We start from the raw sequence: 20,157 nt of genomic DNA on the forward strand, positions 1-20,157 counted from the left end.
GTTGTTGATCAACATTCTCAACCTCGCTAAGTCACATCCTTGCCAATTTGTGGCTTGGACGCCTTAAAATGTTTCTCTGTAACTATTAGTACTCCAAAACATTCACTGTCTGTTCTGTTGTGTTCTACTGCACCTTGCTTGTAACTTTTACCAATGCCATAAAAATAGGATCTAAGAAAACACAAAGAAAAATGCAATCAGCTGAAGGTCAGCACTAAACATTTCTTCAAAACAGGGGTTTAAGTTCCAATTGCAGGTTGGATTTCTTCAGAGCAACTGTTCAGTAGAAAAAAGACATTAGAAATATATGTTTGAGGGCTCTCTTGTGCAGGGTCACACTGTTTCTTCTTGGGACCCTTCCTGTTCAATGTGTATTTGAGGTCACTAAAGGAGATTTTGAGGTATTTAGGGTTGTAGTGAAATCTTTATGTAGATGGCACTCTGTTCTACATGATCTATATACTCTGTAGTCTTTTTGCTTTCCTAATACCTGGCAGGAGATTGAGGCTTGGATGAGAACAAACTGTCTGGGGCACAATCCAGAAAAGATGAGAGGATGTTGGCAGGTTGTGAGAGTAGGTGGCAGAGGTTTTGTCCTCCTTTTGTCAACTGATGGCAATCTTGATGTCCTGTTGGATCCATCACTGTTGCTAGGATCTTAGATAAAAGTTGTGGCCTGGAGTTCATGTCTTCCTCGGACGCCTTCTATCTCTCTCAAGCCTCTATCACTCCAGATTAGACTATGGCAATGTGCTTTACTTTGGACTATCCTTTAAGACTACTGAAGAACTTCTTGATGGTGCTATATGATGCGGGGACTTAATTTAGAAGTTGCCTGTTGCAACTGCAGAAGTCAGCTGGGGGTACTTCGGTCTTCAATTCCCAGGGTTCTTCTCTTGAAGGCTTGTAGCTGGGCAGTCTTAAAAGACAGATCCCTAGCTGTGGAATTTGTTCCATGTTGCAGTCTGTCAGCCCAACTTTTGCAATTTGAGAACAGGAGGTAAGGTTCATCAGTTTATACAGGCATTTTCCCAAGTATCAATGTTTCAGTCAGGGGTTTTTCCCCAAGCAGCAGATTTGGTGGCTATAAAGTTGAATATTTTATTATGTTTATTATCAGCAAACATGAATATAGTTTTAAATCTAGCAAGGTGATGAGTGCCAAGTTGGCTCATATGTAAATAGCCTGTAGCTGGATTTCAGGGTTGATGAAAATGAGACATACAGATCAATTTATTTTTCCTGGATTCATGAAGGCAGACCTTCAGGGACCATGCCACTGATTACATATATTTTATACCACAAGGGACTGGATAGTTCACAGCAAGGACTGCTGCTGACACTTAATATTGCCAAAACTCTTTTAGTCCCAATATGTGCCCGCAGAGAAGCACTTGTGATTTTTTGTCAGGACTAGTGGTGTACAAGATGGCTTTTCTTCACTTCCATCCTCTGGTAAGGATGCATCTTTTCTTCTTTGGCCACAAGAAAAACCAATTATTATCCTTTCACCACTCCACATATTCCAGTTGCATGAAGGCACCAAGAGGATCTCTTCAGTCTCTATGATTATGGTGGCTGCTTGGCAGGATCTATATCTTCCGCATCTGCAACCAGGAAAGTCATGCCGACTGTGGCAGCAGGATATGTCCTCATCTTCTACTGGTGCAGGGAGCACACTGAAGGGTGTATTTTCAAAGCCAGATGGAAAAAGCTAGAACTGTGGTAGGAGAAAGACAGGATTGGGGAAAATAGTAGACAGCGTCTTTTCAGAAAAAGAGGGAGGTGGCCAAGGAAATTATGCAGTCACAATAGTAACCCTTTGTTTACACAGTTGTTACAGACACATATAGCAGCAAGTTGGAGTCAAAGAATGAATGTCTTTCTTCAATGTCTTTAAAAAGACATTTTAAAAAAAAAAATAGGCCTAATTTCTACCCATCATGTAAACACTCCATTTGAGTGTAAGCTTAAAATATCATCAGTGGATTCACTGTCTTTTCCTAGAGGAAATAAAATACCATCAAGCAGATAACTTTATGGTGCAGCTCTCTATAGGAGCAAGTAGGGGGGGGAAAAAGGGTATAAAACAGTCAAATCAAAATGTCTGCTGGCAGAAAGGGAAGTTTACAAAGAAGTATCCATTTTGCTTGTTTACAGAGGTCTGAAAATTGAGGAAACATTATAAGTGTTACTGTGAAATTCACAATAATATTAATGGGTTGTCCATCAAAGACCAAGAGAGGGTCACCTCTCAAAGCCAGTAAAACATGGGTTGCCAGAAAATTCTGAGTAAAAATGCCATTAAATCCCATCAAGACTGTGAGAGGCCATTCAATAAGAATCTTACACTGGCTGCGAACGAATTCATTAAAAGAGTGCGCTCAAAGTTGACACAAACAACAGATGTAAATCCTTAAAAAAAAGAAATAAAAATTAAGAGTCTATGTCACATGCGCCAGTTAAGGAAGCACAGAACAATACCAAATCACGCAATGTGGGCACTTACTGGATGATAAATGTCCTCTTGTATTTATGTCTAATTGATATTTACCTTTATTTCAGCAAGCACATTCATTTCTTTGATCAATTGCTTTTACTTCTCTTTTGTTTGATCAAATCTGCAAGTGTTAGTAATTTGGTCAAATTACCATTCTAAAAGATCAACTAATACAGCCAGCATAGAAGAGAAATATTTTCTCTGATCTTACTTCCTCTTTTATCCCTAGCTATTATTAATATATCAGTTCTCTGGGGCACTAAATTATTTGATACAAAAAGTATTCCACTGATAATACACATTTAAGGTTTCTAAATCTTAACTGCAACACCCCCCCCCAAAACCCCAACCCTGTACTTAAGTGTAAGTTTGTGGCAATTGCATGTCATAGTTCACCCAACATATGACATTTGTGCTGCTGTAAACAACATGTGCAAGTTATTTTTTTTAAATAAAAGCCAGCAGCTGTTTTGCTAATTTTTTTTCATTGTGCATCATACATTGCCAACTTACATGTATCATTTTTGTTGTTAGCTATAAAGCTTTGCAATGCTGCAAAAAAATGGAAAAGTATATAAATTTATACAGCACAATGCAGCACAAAACAAATGCCACAATCTGTAGATTTTCACCTTAGAGATACTCACTTATCTAACAGCTAATAAGGATTTTAGTAACTACAACTCTACCCTGATATAACGCGACCGGATAGAACACAAATTTGGATATAACGCGGTAAAGCAGAGCTCCAAGGGGGCGGGGCTGCACACTCGGGTGGATCAAAGCAAGTTCGATATAACGCTGTTTCACCTATAACGCGGTAAGATTTTTTGGCTCCCGAGGCCAGCGTTATATCGGGGTAGAGGTGTACTTGGACTGTAAACATCCGAGGAAAATGGATAATCAGCACAATTTCATCTTATTGGCTAGCTTGCCCTCCTTTTCTCCTCCCTTCCACCAGTCAAAAATTTTACTAATGACTTATAAACAGTGTTATCTAATACATTCCTGTGTAATAACATATTTAAAACCCAACAATCGGGATTATTTAATACAGTAATTTAAAAATCATCTTAGCCCACCTGTTATATCGGGGTAGAAGTGTATCAGGTGTGGCAAAATAAGAAATCTCATGCTGTAAAGACATATCAAAATATGCCAGAATTTTTTAAAATGTTTAAAGACATCTTGCTGGTGTGCTCTCTCATTTATAGGTACAGAATTAAATTTCTCAATTTGCATTTGATATTTAGGCATTTCCAAAAAGTGCACTTTGATGAAAGGAAGACTTTGAACATACAAATAAAACTAAGAGTTACATTCTGATAAACATAAATCTAAGTTGAGCTCGGCTTTCAAAATTCTTTTTATAAATACTTCTTGTCCTTCCAAATTTAGGCCCTGCTTGAATTTGTGCAACTGATTCTTTAAGCTGTCATTTCTGTTTCCATAGCAAAGTTTTTTTTCTCCACAGTAAATTAAAAATTCACATTTTTTTTTTTAAATAAAAGTTTAATGACATTTTGTTATAGCTAAATCTTCTCTCGAACTGGGACTGTCAAGATACCTACAGAGCCACAATACATAATTAAACAAATGTGAAATAAACATATTAAACGATTTATTGAAACTGACTGAAAATATAAGTCTTGAACTTTAAGACAGTGGTAAAGTAGCAACTGAGGTACCTGGAAAACTGTGGTAGCAACAGTGTCAGAACTTAACTACAAAACTTCCAAGAAGCTTATAACTAGGCTTGGCAGGATTCCATTTTTTTTAAATAATTTCAGTGCATAATATTGATGTTTCTTTTTAAGCACTGTTTTAGATTTGTATTGATTTAAATTTTCTCAGTTGCATGAAATTATGGGTTTAAGCATTTTCCCCATTTTTAAACATTTAAAATTTTCACAGTTGTGGGAAATTATGGGGATGGGGGAGTCAGAATTATTTAATGACTGTAGATGCTGAGATTCAAAGAGTTATAACTTGTCAAAATATGTGAAAATATACAAATTAAATATTTTTATATCAACAAACTTATTTTTACTAATTTTAAAAATATCAACATATACTTATTTTTACTAATCAATTGCTAGTCCATTTGTAATCAGCCTAATTCAGAAGTCTAAATCACTGGGTTTTGAGTCCAATAAGTTCTCAAGCAGTGTTTTTCTTACTTTGCCTATCTGTAAATTTCAATTATCATTGACAAGACATTTTATTTTCATCTGATTTGTGTGTAAACAGTGAAATAAACATTTACCAACATTTACCGATAAACTAATCCTTCTTCCAAGCCTACTTATAAGTGAAAGAAACATTTATGGAGTTAAATGACATTTTGTTCTGTACTAATAATGCAACTGTATCAGTCAACCATTGCTTTATAAATTCTTCTTTCAAGTAGCCTGCCTTGTTACAAATTATTAGTGAAAAATCATTGTCAAGTGCATAAATTATCAGGAAGGTAAATGAGATGCAGATTATGAGTTGCCATTTGACTTAGTTGTGTCTACCTAGGTTGCTGCCAACAGTTTGTTTACACTGTGATAAACGAGTCGTGTTCATTTTTATTGAACACCAGTGATATAAGCCAGTTGCAGATACAGTTGCACAGAAGAGCTTTAATGCAAGATGTAAGTTATTGCATAATGCCCCTGGTTTCCAACAGAACTACTACGAAGTGCCAGATACTTCCCTTCATTTGTGTAGCATGGAGTTGAGCAAAGAATCCAAAATGGTGCAATTTCTGATTTTCCCTTTATATTGAGCCTGCCAAAAGCTTCTTCACATTAACATCATGTAGTTCTCCCACTGCAGATAATAGAAGGGCCTATAAGATCAAGCCTGGGGAGCACTCACTATGCAGCTCTTCCTGCGGGAAAGGAGGTTTGGGGTCACAGTCAAATTAAAAACGTAAAATCTAGTCCATTAAGAAAAAGTGAAAAGAAGTTTCAAGGACTGCACCTGCTCCTAAGCCCCACAGACAATTTGTGATTTTATACTCACCTTTTTGCTATGTAAAATGTTTCTCCCTTGCCACTACTGTGGGAAAGACCCACACAAATAACAGGAAAAACTGATTAACTAATTGCCTGTAAATATGGGAAACAGACTATGTACAAAGAATCATTAAATGCATAAAGTCAATAAAGAGAAAGAAAAGATATTTCCACTAATCTTTCAGTAATAGCAATCTTGGGCATTACTTACAATAGCAGCAGGAAGTGTGATTAAGTCAACTCAGTCCTTTCTTTACTCTCTAGTGGCTAAATAATGGACTGAACAGTATTATTTCCCAAGGAGGAATGCAGTGGGGGAACCACAGTCCCTCTAAACAGATACCCCCAAGCCTACAGAAGCAATCTCTGCAATTCCATGGGCTTCTTAGAATTTGATACATTTTCCTTTCTCCAAGAGAAACATGAATTAGATACTCTGACATTTCCTGACTATTTTTGCCCCCTGCCCAAGTTTTCCAGAGGATGGGAAGATTTAGGTGGCAGTTACCAAGCTATTGCATAACAGACCTGATCTAAAGCCCAATGAAGTCAATGGTACCAATATGCATTATTTCCTGCTAGCTATGAAGCTAACTTGTTTCACTTCTGTGCATTTTAAGTTCTATATAATTTTTAAAAATCAAGATGATTTTTTTGTGAAAAACAGTAATCAGCCAAAATGTGGCTGTCAACCACTAAATTCGGGAGACAGCTGCCAGCATGTGTCCACTTGTATTAATAATCTCTAAAATACATTATTTTTAAAAGGTAAACATTTCTGTATATATCAGCTCATCAAAAGGATTTTATTTGAAGTGATTGCTCACCCTGAAATAAATATAATTACACGTATATAAGAGATTGCACAGATACACCACATGGTTTAAACTTTCTTTAGAGTCTTTTGGACAAAAAAATAACCATTCCATGATGGTGGTTTTTCAATGACAATACACATTTTAAGTAACCTACCTGAATATTCTCAACAAAGGTATCCAAAAATTTAATAGGAATTTAAAATTTAGTTCTTATACAACATAATACTTGCTTTCATACATCCAATAAGCCTACTGACCTTTCAGAAATCAAATTTCAAAGGACTTGAATGCATTCATTAATTTATCCATAATAGAGATTTTATAACAGATACTAGTGATCTGAAACAAAAATTCAACATGATTGATCTGCTTCTAAAATTGCCTTACCCTTCCATTTCAAATCCATAAAACTCTGCTACATTGGGGAATGTCATTATCGTATGAAAGTGATTCCGAAGTTGAATTCTTCGTAAAGGCTGGAGTAACAAATTGAGAAACTTTTCTAGAGAACAGTTTAAGGGAAATGAAGGGATTTTACCATTTTATCTATATATAAATAAAGAAAAGTTTTGTTGCATTCATTATTTTGGCAGATTCTATACAAGATTCTGTGATTAATTTTATTTAAACATCACTCTCGCAACGATTTAAACTAAGGGTACGTAATGAAAATGGAGAGAATTAAAGGCTGACAGTTCTAATATAGAACTTGCACAATAATCACCTTTAACACCGACTAAACAAGGAATGGCATAAACAGGATTAGAAACTAGACATTTTTAAACGAAGAAGCTTTGTTGCAGATTTTAATTGTTTTTCTAAGAAGGTTAGTTTTAACTTTCAGTATGCAATTCAATACTTTATCTGCAACATGTAGTATAAAGTGTACAAATCATCACAGCAACATTTACATAATAATTGGCTTTGGCTCCGGTCTTATATAGACCTATTTACAAATCTGGGATAAGTAAACATCTATTTACCTAAGTTCTATACATATGTTCAAACTTTAAACCTGTTTCAAATCAAATCCTGCAAGATAAAAGTCTTTTAAATATACATCTTAAACCATTACAGTACTGCAGCATGTATATATATATTAATATTCCCATGGATCTGTTTAAATTCTCCATTGATAGCTATTCACCACATGGAAGTTTTTAGAAAAAAAATCAAAGATATTCTCTAACTCCTTTGTTTCCAGAATTAACACCTTGGTGCCGATGGTTTTGGATTGCCATAAGCAGCTATTAGACTGGGAAAAATATAGCTCCTGGTACAAAAAGGATTGATGTGCCTCAAAGTGGCCCAAAATTTGGGGTGCAACTTATCCTCTTATTAAGAGAGGGATATGTTTTTACGTAAATATAGTTGGGTAACTGCAAGTATTTTTGTTGTCTCCAATAATCAAGCTCCTACATGCTTCCTGACCTCCTTCTTTGGAATTTGTGTCATGAATGGACACCCCAAATATTATTCTATATTAATTTTGGATTAATTAATTTGCAGTGGTGGTTCCTCACATGCCCATTGTCAATAACAGATTGTGCTCTTTGACAAACTGACCCCAATACCAAAGAGTTAATATTGCTGTTGCACTCCTGAAACAACTCAGAGTACAGCTAGTGTTTATGAGTCCTACAGTTTGTTTTGCAATTCTACAACTGAGATAGAATAATTTTTCTCCAGTTTAAAACCTACCTCAGAACCAATATGAACAAAGAAGGCAGTTATTCCTGTGACTCCTACAATTTCCAAAGCACTATTTAGTTCATAATTAAATTTAAAAGAAAAACCAAGTACATCTGCAAACAAATACACAGCTTTTTACAAAAGGCCTCTTTGTGATCAATTATATAAAATATAGAGTTCTCATTTTCCTTAAAGTGCTATCATCGTCAATATTGATTCAGAATCATCTATTGTTTCAAGAGGTCTTTTAGTACAGCACCAGCACTGGCATCAGGCAACACTGGCAGTGGTGTAAAAGTAGGCAAGGCATCAGAAATAGATTTCATAAGCAGATGCCCCGATCCACCAGCTCCAAGAGAAGTGGGGGTGATTAGGGGCACTGCTGCAGATCGGGGTGCCAAGAATGGATTCGCATCTGGTCTTCTACTGGTTCCTGAGCCTGTAGTTTCTGAGATTTAAAACAAACAAACAAAAACCCACACATTAGAAAACATTTACAATCCACCAATTTTCAATGCATTTGTGTAGAAAGCAGATTATCCTTCAACTGGCTCCTCCTTCTCCATTGCATCAAATTCAGTCTTCTTGCCCTACACTTCAAGGCCTTTCACAACTCTGCATCCTCTCTACTTATCTACTTTATTATTACATCCCACTGGTAAAATTATACCAGCTTTGATTGCCCATGTATCAACTTCTCACAATCTGCCCCTTTTATACAAAACTCCTGCCCATACTAGCTTATGTCCAAGTCATTTCAAATTCAGTATAAAAATTCTCTCAGTCCCAGATAAAACTAGGGCCGTACCAAATTCATGGCCATGAAAAATGCATCACGGACTGTGAAATCTGATCTCCCCTGTGAAATCTGTCTAGTGTAGGGGAGGGGCAGGGCTGGGGGCTCCTACTGTGCACCATGCTCCAGCTGCTAGTCCCGGCCGGGCTGGGGAGGGATGGGACTTCCTCTTCCCCAGCAGGGGCCATTCCTGGGGCTGGGTCAGACCCACCTCCGGGAACCTCTCCCAGTTGCAGGAAGCTCCGTGGCTGCTGACTGGGAGCCCAGCTCTGAAAGCAGCACCATCACCAGCAGCAGCGCAGAAGTGAGGGTGGCATGGTATGGAATTGCCACCCTTTCTTCTGCGCCCTCACCAGTAGCAGTACAGAAGTGAAGGTGGCAATACCGTGACGCCTCCTACAATAGCATACCATACCATGCCACCCTTACTTCTGTGCTGCTGCTGGTGGCGGCGCTGCCTTTAGAGCTGGGTGCCTGGCCAGCAGCCACTGCTCTCTGGCTGCCCAGCTCTGAAGGCAGTGCCACCACTAGTAGTGCAGAAGTAAGGGTGGCAATACCGCGAGCCCGCCAACAATAAATAGCCTTGTGACCCCACCCATGATCCGCTTTTGTGTCAGGATTCCCGGGGTTACAACACCGACATTTCAGATTTAAATAGCTGAAACCGTGGCATTTATGATTTTTAAAATCCAATGACCCTGAAATTGACCAAAATGGACTGTGAATTTGGTAGGGCCCTAGATATAACCTATGTTTTTCCTTTGTGTGCAGATATCAGAGGGGGAAGCAGGCAAAAAAAAAAAAGAAAATCACGTTTATAGTGGAAACTAAGTTGCTACTGCCACTCCATAATAATTCAATAGATTTTTTTTAAAAAGATCTTTTATCACACAACTGACTCAAACTCCTATAAATATAGCAAGGCTACTCAAGTCCTTTTGGTATGGGATTTACATCCTTATCTTATGCTTCTTCCATATGGTATATCTCTAGCAACTGAAAACTTAGATACCAAAACAATTAAGGGATATAGGATGGGTGTCTGGTTTTATAAGGGAACAATATGGTTCCTGAATGAATAAAGGACCTCAGAACTTAGTTTTTCCAGACTAGGAAAATGGGCTTTTGCCAAATAAAATAGGGTACCCTGCCTATTATATTATAAATGACAAGAGTACAAAGAAATATGAAACCTAATTTAAGTTTATTGAAAATATTACTTTCAGAGATAAGCTGATACGGCAAATTGGAAATTCTTTCTTTATGTTTCTCCAATTTACTTGTGGTTTGAAAAAGTTATTTAAAACTTAATATTGAAGCTTACAATTGTTGAAATTTTAATTTAAAAAGACTCTATGATCAGCAACAGTTGGTATCTAAAGATGAAGTCCTAAAAAGCATATTAAAAAAAATCATTCCATATGCAGAACGCTGATTAATTAAATTAAGGACTTGATCCTACAAGGTGCTGAGCATCCTAAACATATATTATTCAGCAGCATGTGCTCAGTGTCTTACAGGATCAGAATCTAAAGGAAAGTCAATTGATATTTTTGCACATACCTGCTAGGAAGTATTTCAAGCACAGGCATAATTGTTAAAGTATTCTGACTTTACCAACATGGAGAACAAATTAGAGATCCTTTCTCAGATCAAAAATCAATCTCAGATTAGCTCACATTTTTAAACAATCTGCTAGTTTTAGCCTAATATTTAGGAAGTGAACTGGTGTTACACATCACAAACCACCACAGGCTTGGCATTGTTAGCTCTATGAGACCCAGGCTGAACAGCAGGGATGCTGCAGATCAGGACTAGAGAGCACAGACATAATCACATGCAGGGAAGATTAACCACCATCTGTCTGGCTCTAGTGCTGGCTCTCACCATCAAAAGTAATATATTCACTCAGAGATTAAGGGGACTTTTTGGGGGATGGGGGAAACAGAATTTCAAAGTGGTCTAAGGGAGCTAGGAGCTTAACTCCCGTATGCCCTTTAGAAAATCCCATCAGAACGAAAGAAAGGACGGACGGACGGACGGACGGACGGACGCGCGCACACACACACACACACACACACAGTTTCTCTCTCCCTTTAGGTTTAACCAAGATATGGTGTTACCTGTATGGCTGCTGGATCTGGTACTACTAGGATTACAAATTCCTGCTGCTCCTAAAGGTTTCATATCATGAACAGAGAGCGTGGGTAGGGGAAGGTTTGGACGTGATTCTGTTTCAAGGAACTTCACAAACAGTTCTGAAAAAGACTAGAAAGAACATGCCCACTAATTAGAACATTTTCAATAATTTTCTTTAATTAGTAACTGCTTCTGGGCCAGAATTTAGAAAGTATGACTGGTCCTGAAAAGATATGTACTGGGCTGCTAGAATTTTTCTAGCCCTAAGGTCACAAGAAATCAGACCTTAACATGCGGTGATCAAGGAATTTATTTAAAAAATATCAGTTAACCTTCAGTGACACAGCAAAAATATAATTTAAAACTTTAATAATTTCAAAGATAAACATTTGTACCTCCACCATCAAAGTCTGATTGTTTCTTGAATCCCATGCTGCTATTGACATCATAAGCAGTAGAACATGGACACAGGAACATTGTCACCCAAGTTACAACAGCTTAATAAAGAGGAGAAAATGTCAGTTTTTTTTTTTTTTAAAGGCCATTACTTTCTCCACTTTGTTTATCTGACACACTATGCCATGAATATGGGAACAGGAACTGCTTATGATGTCAGCAAAAGCATAGGACTCAGACTTTGCTAGGAGAATAAGCACTGCAGATACAAAATTATTAATCTTCCTCTTTATGCCTGTGAAACTACTAAGACAATTTACATTATTAGCAAACATCTACACCTTAAAAATCACAACTCTGGCTGGTGGCTTACTTTATTACTCCACTTCATTGCTTGCGTCATTTTAGTAGCCAATATCCTCCCATAAGCTTACAGTTAGAGATTAACGCCTTACATCAATTCTCCAACATTTTTATTCTGTGGCACGGTGAACAAAAAACAACCCCCAAAACATCCCACTTCCAAACCCTCTTATTGCTCACTGCTTGATTCTCAAATATGTTCCATTCTGCTGACCACCAAGAAAGGCTCCAGTCTACTGACTACAGTGTCAGAATCACCACTTTATAAAACTTGAAAAGTGGCTCTTTCTCAAGAACTTCTGAACCTAAGACCAACGATGTACAGCACAGAAAAGCTAGGAATTCCAGCTTTCAAGTTAAAATTGAAAGGAGGGTGGGGGGGCGCTTGGGGAAAGGGAAGGACAAAATTGTAATCAAAGTATGATTTCATGGTCTTAAATCCTGCAGCCTGCTGAAGACTCCCAGCTTTCAAATAATGTATTTAACCTCTAGCTCTGAAGGTTCACACAATAAAGGTCCCTGGTGGACAATGAGGTCATCGGTCCCTAGAAGAGCTGTAATATTTTGGTAGTAGCCCAGCACTTAGCATGGACCTCAGGCCAGTATGACTTTTAACCTCCTGTTTATTACTGGTTTAAAAAAATGTTGGAAAACAAACTAGTTGCACTAAGCACACAAGTAATTCAAGATCTATTATCAATAAAACCAACATTAAATCAAGACCAAAATACCAAAACTAAAAATGTTAGCATTGATATGTAACTGTCATAGCTTTTGCATTCAAATGTAGAGAATTGTATAATTAATCCTTACACTATTGAAAACAGATTGATTAGTTGGTCTTATAGGTGTGCTTGGGACACTCTTTGATCCAGCTCCTCCTCCACCAAGCCAACCAGTCATCCATCTGGTAACACCTTTTTGGTCTTCAGACAATAACTAGAGAGAATTAAAAAAAAAAGAGAAATGCTGAAACAAAGAAAAAACAGCAAAACCAACCAACAAAAAGCAAACAAACAAAAAAATCAGCTTATGGGCTGGCTCCCTTACATTTGCTCACAAATGGCAAAGGGAACTGTTCCAGATTATCTTATTTGACGAACAGCGAACCCTTATTTACTGACAAAAGCTTTAAAACTGTTCTCCACCCCTCTGAAATATCCCGCTGGTCTAAAATCCTGTTATGCATAAAACCACTGTTTAAATAAGCCTGTATACATGAGTTAAACTAGTTTGACTAACTGAAGTAAACATTCTCAGACTGTCATATTACAGCTACTGTACTAGCAACCAAGTGAAGCTCTTCTCTTCCACTACATCAGCATCCATCAGACAAAATGACATCCTGCATCTATTATTCTATTAAAATCATCGTAAGATCCAGTAGGATCAGCATGTCCCTTTTTAAGAATGAACACAGATGAAAGGCCAAATTTTTTATTTTCCATAAACATTGCTTGGCCTTGGCATTTAACGTAGCAGCAGAAAACAACATTCTGTTTTACTAACATCACAAATATATGTTAAATGAAAGAGGAAGTCTAGTTTTTAATGCGGTATTTACCTGATCTAGCTCTTCCTTTTTGATCCCCAAAATACTTCCCATTAACCTTAAGACCTCATGACGCTTATTCTTTGGAGTATGAAAATGCCCAATGAAGAGATTTCTCATCAAGACCCTACAAAAATGAAGAGAAAGAGCTAATTAATCCATTCAGCTTTTACAGAACTCATGGCGCCAAAATATTAACATATTAATCCTTATTCTTGAAACAATTTCACATACCCTTTTCTAATTTATCATCATCATAATAAACCAAAGTCAAAATGTATGATGCAAGAAATAAATGGCAACCTCACCAATTTCCTTTAAGCTCCCAAATCACTTCCTATACTGTGGGTTATAATTTGGAGAAGCTTGCAAATGGCCTTATTATCTACTGAGACTGAGGGAACAATGATTCACATGCAGAGGAAGTGATATATTTCACTGAGATGGAGCAAGAAGCTAAGTACTGTCTTGAACCAGTCCTAAGGGAGGAAACAGTAGAGTGGCTATAGTTTTAATATCAATTCTAAGTGGGGGGAACCAAATGAGAATCTGATATCCAGATGATGCCAGGTATGTGAGAAGGCTTACTTTTTGTGCCCTAGACCGATTACAATGTACTAGCATTGAACTACAGATAGAAAGTCAAGCAATTAGAGTCAAATTAGAATTATAAATAAGCAACAATCAATAATGCAAATTTTGTTTAGAAGACACATTTTAATTCTGTTTAGACAAACATTTTTATTTCAATTTTCAAAACTAATCTTTAAAATGACTGTACAATGGAAAATATGCAAGTATTCACTATTTTTTGAAAGATTTTATGCAGAAACCTAAATCTACACCATGACTACTATTCTTATTCGGTTAGTGTAGTTTTAAGAAGGGATTTATAGGATGAAGAGCAAAGAAATTATAAATACACCAATTAAAAAAAGTCACTTACTTGTCCACTTTCCCTTCTGTGCTGTTTATAAGGTTCATTAGTTTGTTTTGTGCATCTTCTAACATTTCTTGTTTGATCTCACCTAGAGAATTAATATGTAATTTCACTGTAAATTAACTAAAATAGAAGATTTTAAGATAATATACACTTCAAAGTCATATACACATTTATGTTTTCAAATAAAATGCATCAATATTATTAAAATAAGCTGTTTTTTTTTAATAAAGATGATGTATTTGGAAAGTGTTCACTTAATAAGGTATTTAATATTTTAATATGAGCTAAAATACCCAGCACATTCAGTGCAAAGTGAGCCAAAGCACAGACAGCAGGATATAAATCCACTGCATGAGGCTTGGTAAATTGTTCAGCTGCAGTTAAATTAACTAAAGCTGGAAAATAAGATCTTATGCAACAGTTCATGAGCTGCTTCAGTACATTCTAGGTATGATTTCAGTCCTATCTGAAATCTTATACAGTGTAGACTATGAACTTAGAAACCACTTCGGTCACCATACTACCCAAACCTACCCCACTGGGTCTCCTGAATTAGCCATAAATTGCTATTGACACCCCAACAGGCTTGAAAATGTTAGCACTTTTAGAGCCATTTTCTCATGTTGGGAAACAGAAACATTTATTTGCATTTTACTTTATCCCATTTTCCAGGTATAATTTTGCAGACTGCCAGTTTGACACAAGACTGCAATGACTCTTATGGTGTGTTCTGGTCTGTAACAGGGTCAGTGTATGCCATCTGGTCATTTGTGTGCTGCCTTTTTAGCTTCCCAGTGCACCCAGACTCTCATGAGACAAGTTCCATCCCTTCTCGGGGTTTGGTTTATTAAAGTAACTTCGCAGTTCAACATCGTCTCCATGCAAAACAAACTTTCACGGACTCCAGCATTCCTTCCCAAAAACCAGATCCAACTGTCTGGACCTAAAGCCTCTCATCAGTAAAGCTTCTATCTTTGCTTTCTGTAGGTATCTCTCACCAGGCAGTCCCATCTGTTTGGCACAGAAGCCCCCCACCTAGCATCCTTCCTCTGGCCCTGAGTCTTTCTTCTTTTTCTCTTTAGCAACCCTGGGCTGCCAGCACCTAACTCAGCCACTGTCCCAAGCTGCGAAACAGGGTGCTGGAACATGTGCATGCACTCCAGAACCAGCACACTTACATGGTCCATTATGCCAATAACTCTTATGATGAAAAGGAGTTATAGGAGAGACTGAAATGGCTTTTTGGAAGTATGAAAATTCAGTTTAAAATGGTTGGACTGGAACATCACAGATACCATGAAATTTCCCTGAGACACGCAGCTGAGGGACAAATGAGAGGGCCAAAAGCTGTTAGGTATATGGTATGATTTGCAAATTAAATAAATATCAATACTTATGGAGTTAAATAAAAAAGTTTCAAAAATGGACCTTTAGCCACTATCCTGAATTCCTACTTGCCAGCTTCATGTTCCAATTGGTTGTTGTGATGCAATACCCTGATCTGCTGGATCACAGCTGAGTGGAAATCATATGCAGAAATGGTCAACTACAGTGTGGTTTTGTGACTGATATGTCCAGTATGGAAGTTACCGAGAACAATGATTCATTTCATACAGACCAAACAGGCATCAGATTTAGTCCTTTTGTTGCTATGATCATCATTCTTCCCAAACAGTTTAATGGCATCCATTTCTCTATGCATCTAATATTACATATAACTCAACCACTTGCCTTTTCTTATACACATACAATCACCTAACCACCCTATGGAACTGAATCCTGGACTTTGTTTGACCTTCATCACCCAACAAGCTGATAAAAATAGCTTATGAATTCCTAAAATATTGTTATGAGAGAAAAATAAATCCCTAAGGAAATTCACACAACAAAGCCATTTTATTCAACATCAATATTGTGAGAAAACATGCCAAGATTCCTACTCATAAAATTATATTAAAATATGGAATCAAAAATAGCTGAGATTAGATAATTAAAGATTTTTTTGCACAATGAAATAGTAAAGTAATTGCTAGACAACTTCTTCACTTTCAAAATGTTTTGGGATTTAAGACAAAGTTGACAACTGCTTAGGAACTAAAAGATATTTCCAGGGTAGTATTAGATGCTAAACGGTAGTGTTAGATGCTAAACTCTGGTGGTTTCTTCGCCTATCATCATCATGGCAAATCCCAAAGGAAAATGGTCTCTTTGCAGATCGAGCAGCACTTGGATCAATCTTTGACTAGTTTACATTTGTCACCAACACACAGGATACCAGAATGCCCCTTCCGCAAGGTTTCATTGGTCAGTTTCACCTCAGTGGCAGAGAATCTCTTAGCCACTTCAGCTACATGGACAATTGACTAGATTATATTGAAGCTGACCACCTTGACAAACACCCTAACGACACGAACTACCCTGGAGAGGTCTTCTCCCGGCTAGGGTTAAAATGATTGCCAAGTTTGGATTTTACAAGACATATTCCCTCAGGGTTACATTCAACCTAATGCAAAGGGCAGGTACAAATCGCTATGTACCATATATAAAGGCTTAACTGGGGCATAGGAGTTTCATGCAGAGCCTCTGTGGTAAAATGGATTTCACTCTCAAGTAACATTAACAGAGACCAGGAGCTTTTCCTTCCCTTCCTCTGCAGAGTTGAGAGGCTATCATCTTCAATCTTGTAGGAAATGTCCATCAGGTTTATCTACCCTTGCAGGAGGTTCCCCTTGCTCATGTGTTTGTATATTTCAGAGAATTTCAAATTATACTTGTAAATTTTAAGTAAACTTTTTAAATTTAAATCCAATATTTTCTGTATTAAGAAGCTGACCATAAGATATGGACATCTACAAGCCCCAATCACTAAAATATGTAAGTAAAATTCCTATGAAGAACTATCAATAAGTAAATATATATTTGGGGGGTAACTTTATCAACTTTTTTTTGTTACAAATCATCTGACATACATGGAAAAACACTTCACTCTAATTTCCACATGGCTTGTAATCCTTTCTAAAATTCACCCCACAATCATGTTGGCACAGTGGGGTTTTCTCAATTAACAGTAATAACTCCCATGCCACCCTCAGCAGGACTTTCTATATACATCAAAGAGCTTAGCTGTGAAACTGATATGTTCTAATGTATCCTGTTTCAGGACTCCAAGTATAACTGTAATAGTTGTGTGTCACAAACTGAATTTTATAGAGTGCAGAGCGGAAAGAAAGTAACTAGTGTAATGCTGAAAAAATCTTACTCCAGAGGCATAAGGATTAGTCTTTTTATTCAAAACGAAGTAAAAACTTTTCTATACACTATTTATAGATTGATTGATCTCTCTTTGCAATTACACACACACACACACACCCCTCTAATAATCCGATCTATTATTGTACATCAGTATCAATTACACTCTGAATACAAGGGTATATTGAGAAATCCCACATATTAGCATTAACAAACTTTGAGGATGTGATGAGATCAGAGAACCATCCTAATGCATAAAGTGCCAGAGAATGGCTGCTTAAATACAAACACACACTTGCAAATTCCAAATTTTTGCAAATGCTAGACATTAAAGGGTGTGGGGGGAGAGAAAAATTACATTGCTTTTAAAATCAAGGTTTTAAAGATATAAAGAAGCATAATTTATATAAAATAACTTAATATGTGGGTTTCCACAAGACCAAAGTTTAAAGAAAGAAATTTTAAGAAAAGCTGACAGCTCTGGGGGCCATATGAGTTAGCTGACATGGTATGTTGTGTAGGTCTTTCAGAGAGCAACAGGGAAGAGAAAATCATTTAAAAAAATTGGAAAATGTGATTACAAAACCAAAAAATTGACAAGGAAACTCAGGAGCAGATGTAGAATCTGAAATTACCTTTTAACAGCTCTCCTCCCCCTCTTTTTTTTTTAAATTGACCAGATTTCAACTTAATGGTGTTGCTTTAGACTACACTATTTTTCAACTGTCCATCTCAAAACTTATTCCTCATAGTCAATACAAACATTACCAATACGTTTTTAAAGTGAAAATATTATTGCTAAATATATTATTCTACTTTTGCCAAAACATTTACTCTATCGTGAGCTCACTAAGGGTCATTTTAATAGCTATATTCCATCATAAGTTTAATAAGGGTCAATTTAATGGCTATTACATATCTACACTCATTTGTAGAGTGAATAAACTGTTTTATAATCAGTCCACATCTCAGAAATATATTTCCTTCTAAAGTATTGTGACATCACAAGTATAATTTCACAGTTGAATACAATTTAATCATTTATTTCATGGGTATGAAAAGAGTGCACAGCAGAAGAGACCTGAGCCAAAATTCAGTATGGATTGCTGTAAACGAGACATTTCTGACAGTCTCCAATAATTTGTTAACCATTTATGGCAATTCAAAAAACTGCATCTGGTATGTCTTATATTTTCCCATTAAATATCAGTTCTCCTGCCAAAAAAATCCATAAAGAAATTCTTCAAAAGATTTGGCCAACAAAGCTGTGTCTGGGAATGTATTTGGCCCATTTTCAACAGGACATCATATGTTTTCTTGAATAAATAACATGTTAAAAAACAGAGAGCCTTTTCTGAAAAAAATAAATAAAAAAATCTACTATTTGATAGATACTTCTAACCAAGTAAAATGTTGTTTCCCTTATGCATCAAGTTTTTAAACTAAACTGCTTATATCACATTGAGCGAGACAAGGTGGGTGAGGTAGTATCTTTAATTGGAGCAACTTCTGTTGGTGGAAGAGACAAGCTTTTGAGTTACACAGAGCTCTTCCTGAGATTTGAATATTTCCTCATTCACCTTGTCTCTCTCATATCCTGGGACCAACATGGCTAAAACAACACTGTAAATATCACATTATCGTTTGAAACCATACTAAGACCCAACCTTGCCTGTAAGCTCAAACCTACTGAGACCTACCAACCTTCCCACCACCACAATCACCAAATGCAAAACTATGGGACTAAGTTCACCCTGGCATGAGCACACCCTCTCACAAGAGGGGGAGTTTTGTCTGCTTACGCCAAGGTTCAATTTGGTCCTTGGGGTCAGGGAGAGTTTCACAGGGAACGACTATACTGAAATCAAGCTATACAGATGGTTCAACTCAAACCAAAAAAGGTAACTAGCTGCACGTTCATGTTGCAGCTTGACGTTTAATTTACGTTGTACAAGTCATATGTGAACTTGGGGAAATACCCCTAACTTTGCCCACAGGAGGCCAAGTTTTGCATACACACAACTGCAATTTGAGTAAACAATCATTCAATCAACTAGTAAGAGTCACAGCTTTTCTGGAGAATTGTTGCTGAAATAGCTGAGAGTTGGCAAATTACTTTGCACCCCTACTTCCTCTCTGACCCCAAGCTTTCCTATCTGTTTGCTTTAAAATGAAAAGTTTGTTTTAAGGGACAAGAATGAGTTGGTCAATGCAGATGAGGAACAAAAAAATAAAAACACCAACGAAGTTTTAAAATGAGCCGTAGGAATCAGATGAATATGTTCACTGCTCAACAGCAGAAGCTACCATTACAGGGGGCGATGAGACACTCTGGGCTCCTTCCCCCAGGGAAACTCAAAAGAAGAAGCAACAGAGGGTCCTGTGGCACCTTTAAGACTAACAGAAGTAACTTCTGTTGTTTTTTACAGATTCAGACTAACACGGCTACCCCTCTGATACTTCAAAAGAAGAAGGATCTTCCAATAATTTCCCTTTGACAGGGGGAAGAGAATGAGCAAAAACCAAGAACTGCTAGTGACTGCAGGGCACAAGTGACCCTTTGCCATCCCCTCATCTTCAGACACTAATTAACATGGACACCTTCTGGCTCTCTTCCTACCCCCAGACTCTCATATCAAGCCTGAATCCATGCAGTGGATTGGGTAGGTTGAAAGCAGGGCATGCAAGTACAGTAATGGAAAAG

At 37.1% G+C, this 20,157-nt stretch overlaps 1 protein-coding gene across 4 annotated transcripts in view; it reads right to left on the minus strand.

The window, feature by feature from the left end:
- Positions 1–4,541: 4,541 nt before the first annotated feature.
- The window catches only part of TRIP11 (thyroid hormone receptor interactor 11), a 79,630-nt gene continuing 64,014 nt past the window's right edge, over positions 4,542–20,157 (minus strand). For all 4 annotated transcript variants that reach the window (XM_026651299.1, XM_026651298.1, XM_026651297.1 and 1 more), the window contains 5 exons: positions 14,208–14,289; positions 13,274–13,388; positions 12,523–12,648; positions 10,935–11,079; positions 4,542–8,463 (listed from right to left, as the gene is read on the minus strand). In XM_026651299.1, the coding sequence (XP_026507084.1) occupies positions 8,243–8,463; positions 10,935–11,079; positions 12,523–12,648; positions 13,274–13,388; positions 14,208–14,289 (689 nt within the window). In that variant the 3' untranslated portion in view covers positions 4,542–8,242. The remainder of the gene's footprint in view (positions 8,464–10,934; positions 11,080–12,522; positions 12,649–13,273; positions 13,389–14,207; positions 14,290–20,157) is intronic.

Source organism: Terrapene carolina, unplaced genomic scaffold (assembly GCF_002925995.2).
Source record: "Terrapene carolina triunguis isolate 2854851 unplaced genomic scaffold, T_m_triunguis-2.0 Scaffold96, whole genome shotgun sequence".
Classification (NCBI taxonomy): domain Eukaryota; kingdom Metazoa; phylum Chordata; order Testudines; family Emydidae; genus Terrapene; species Terrapene triunguis.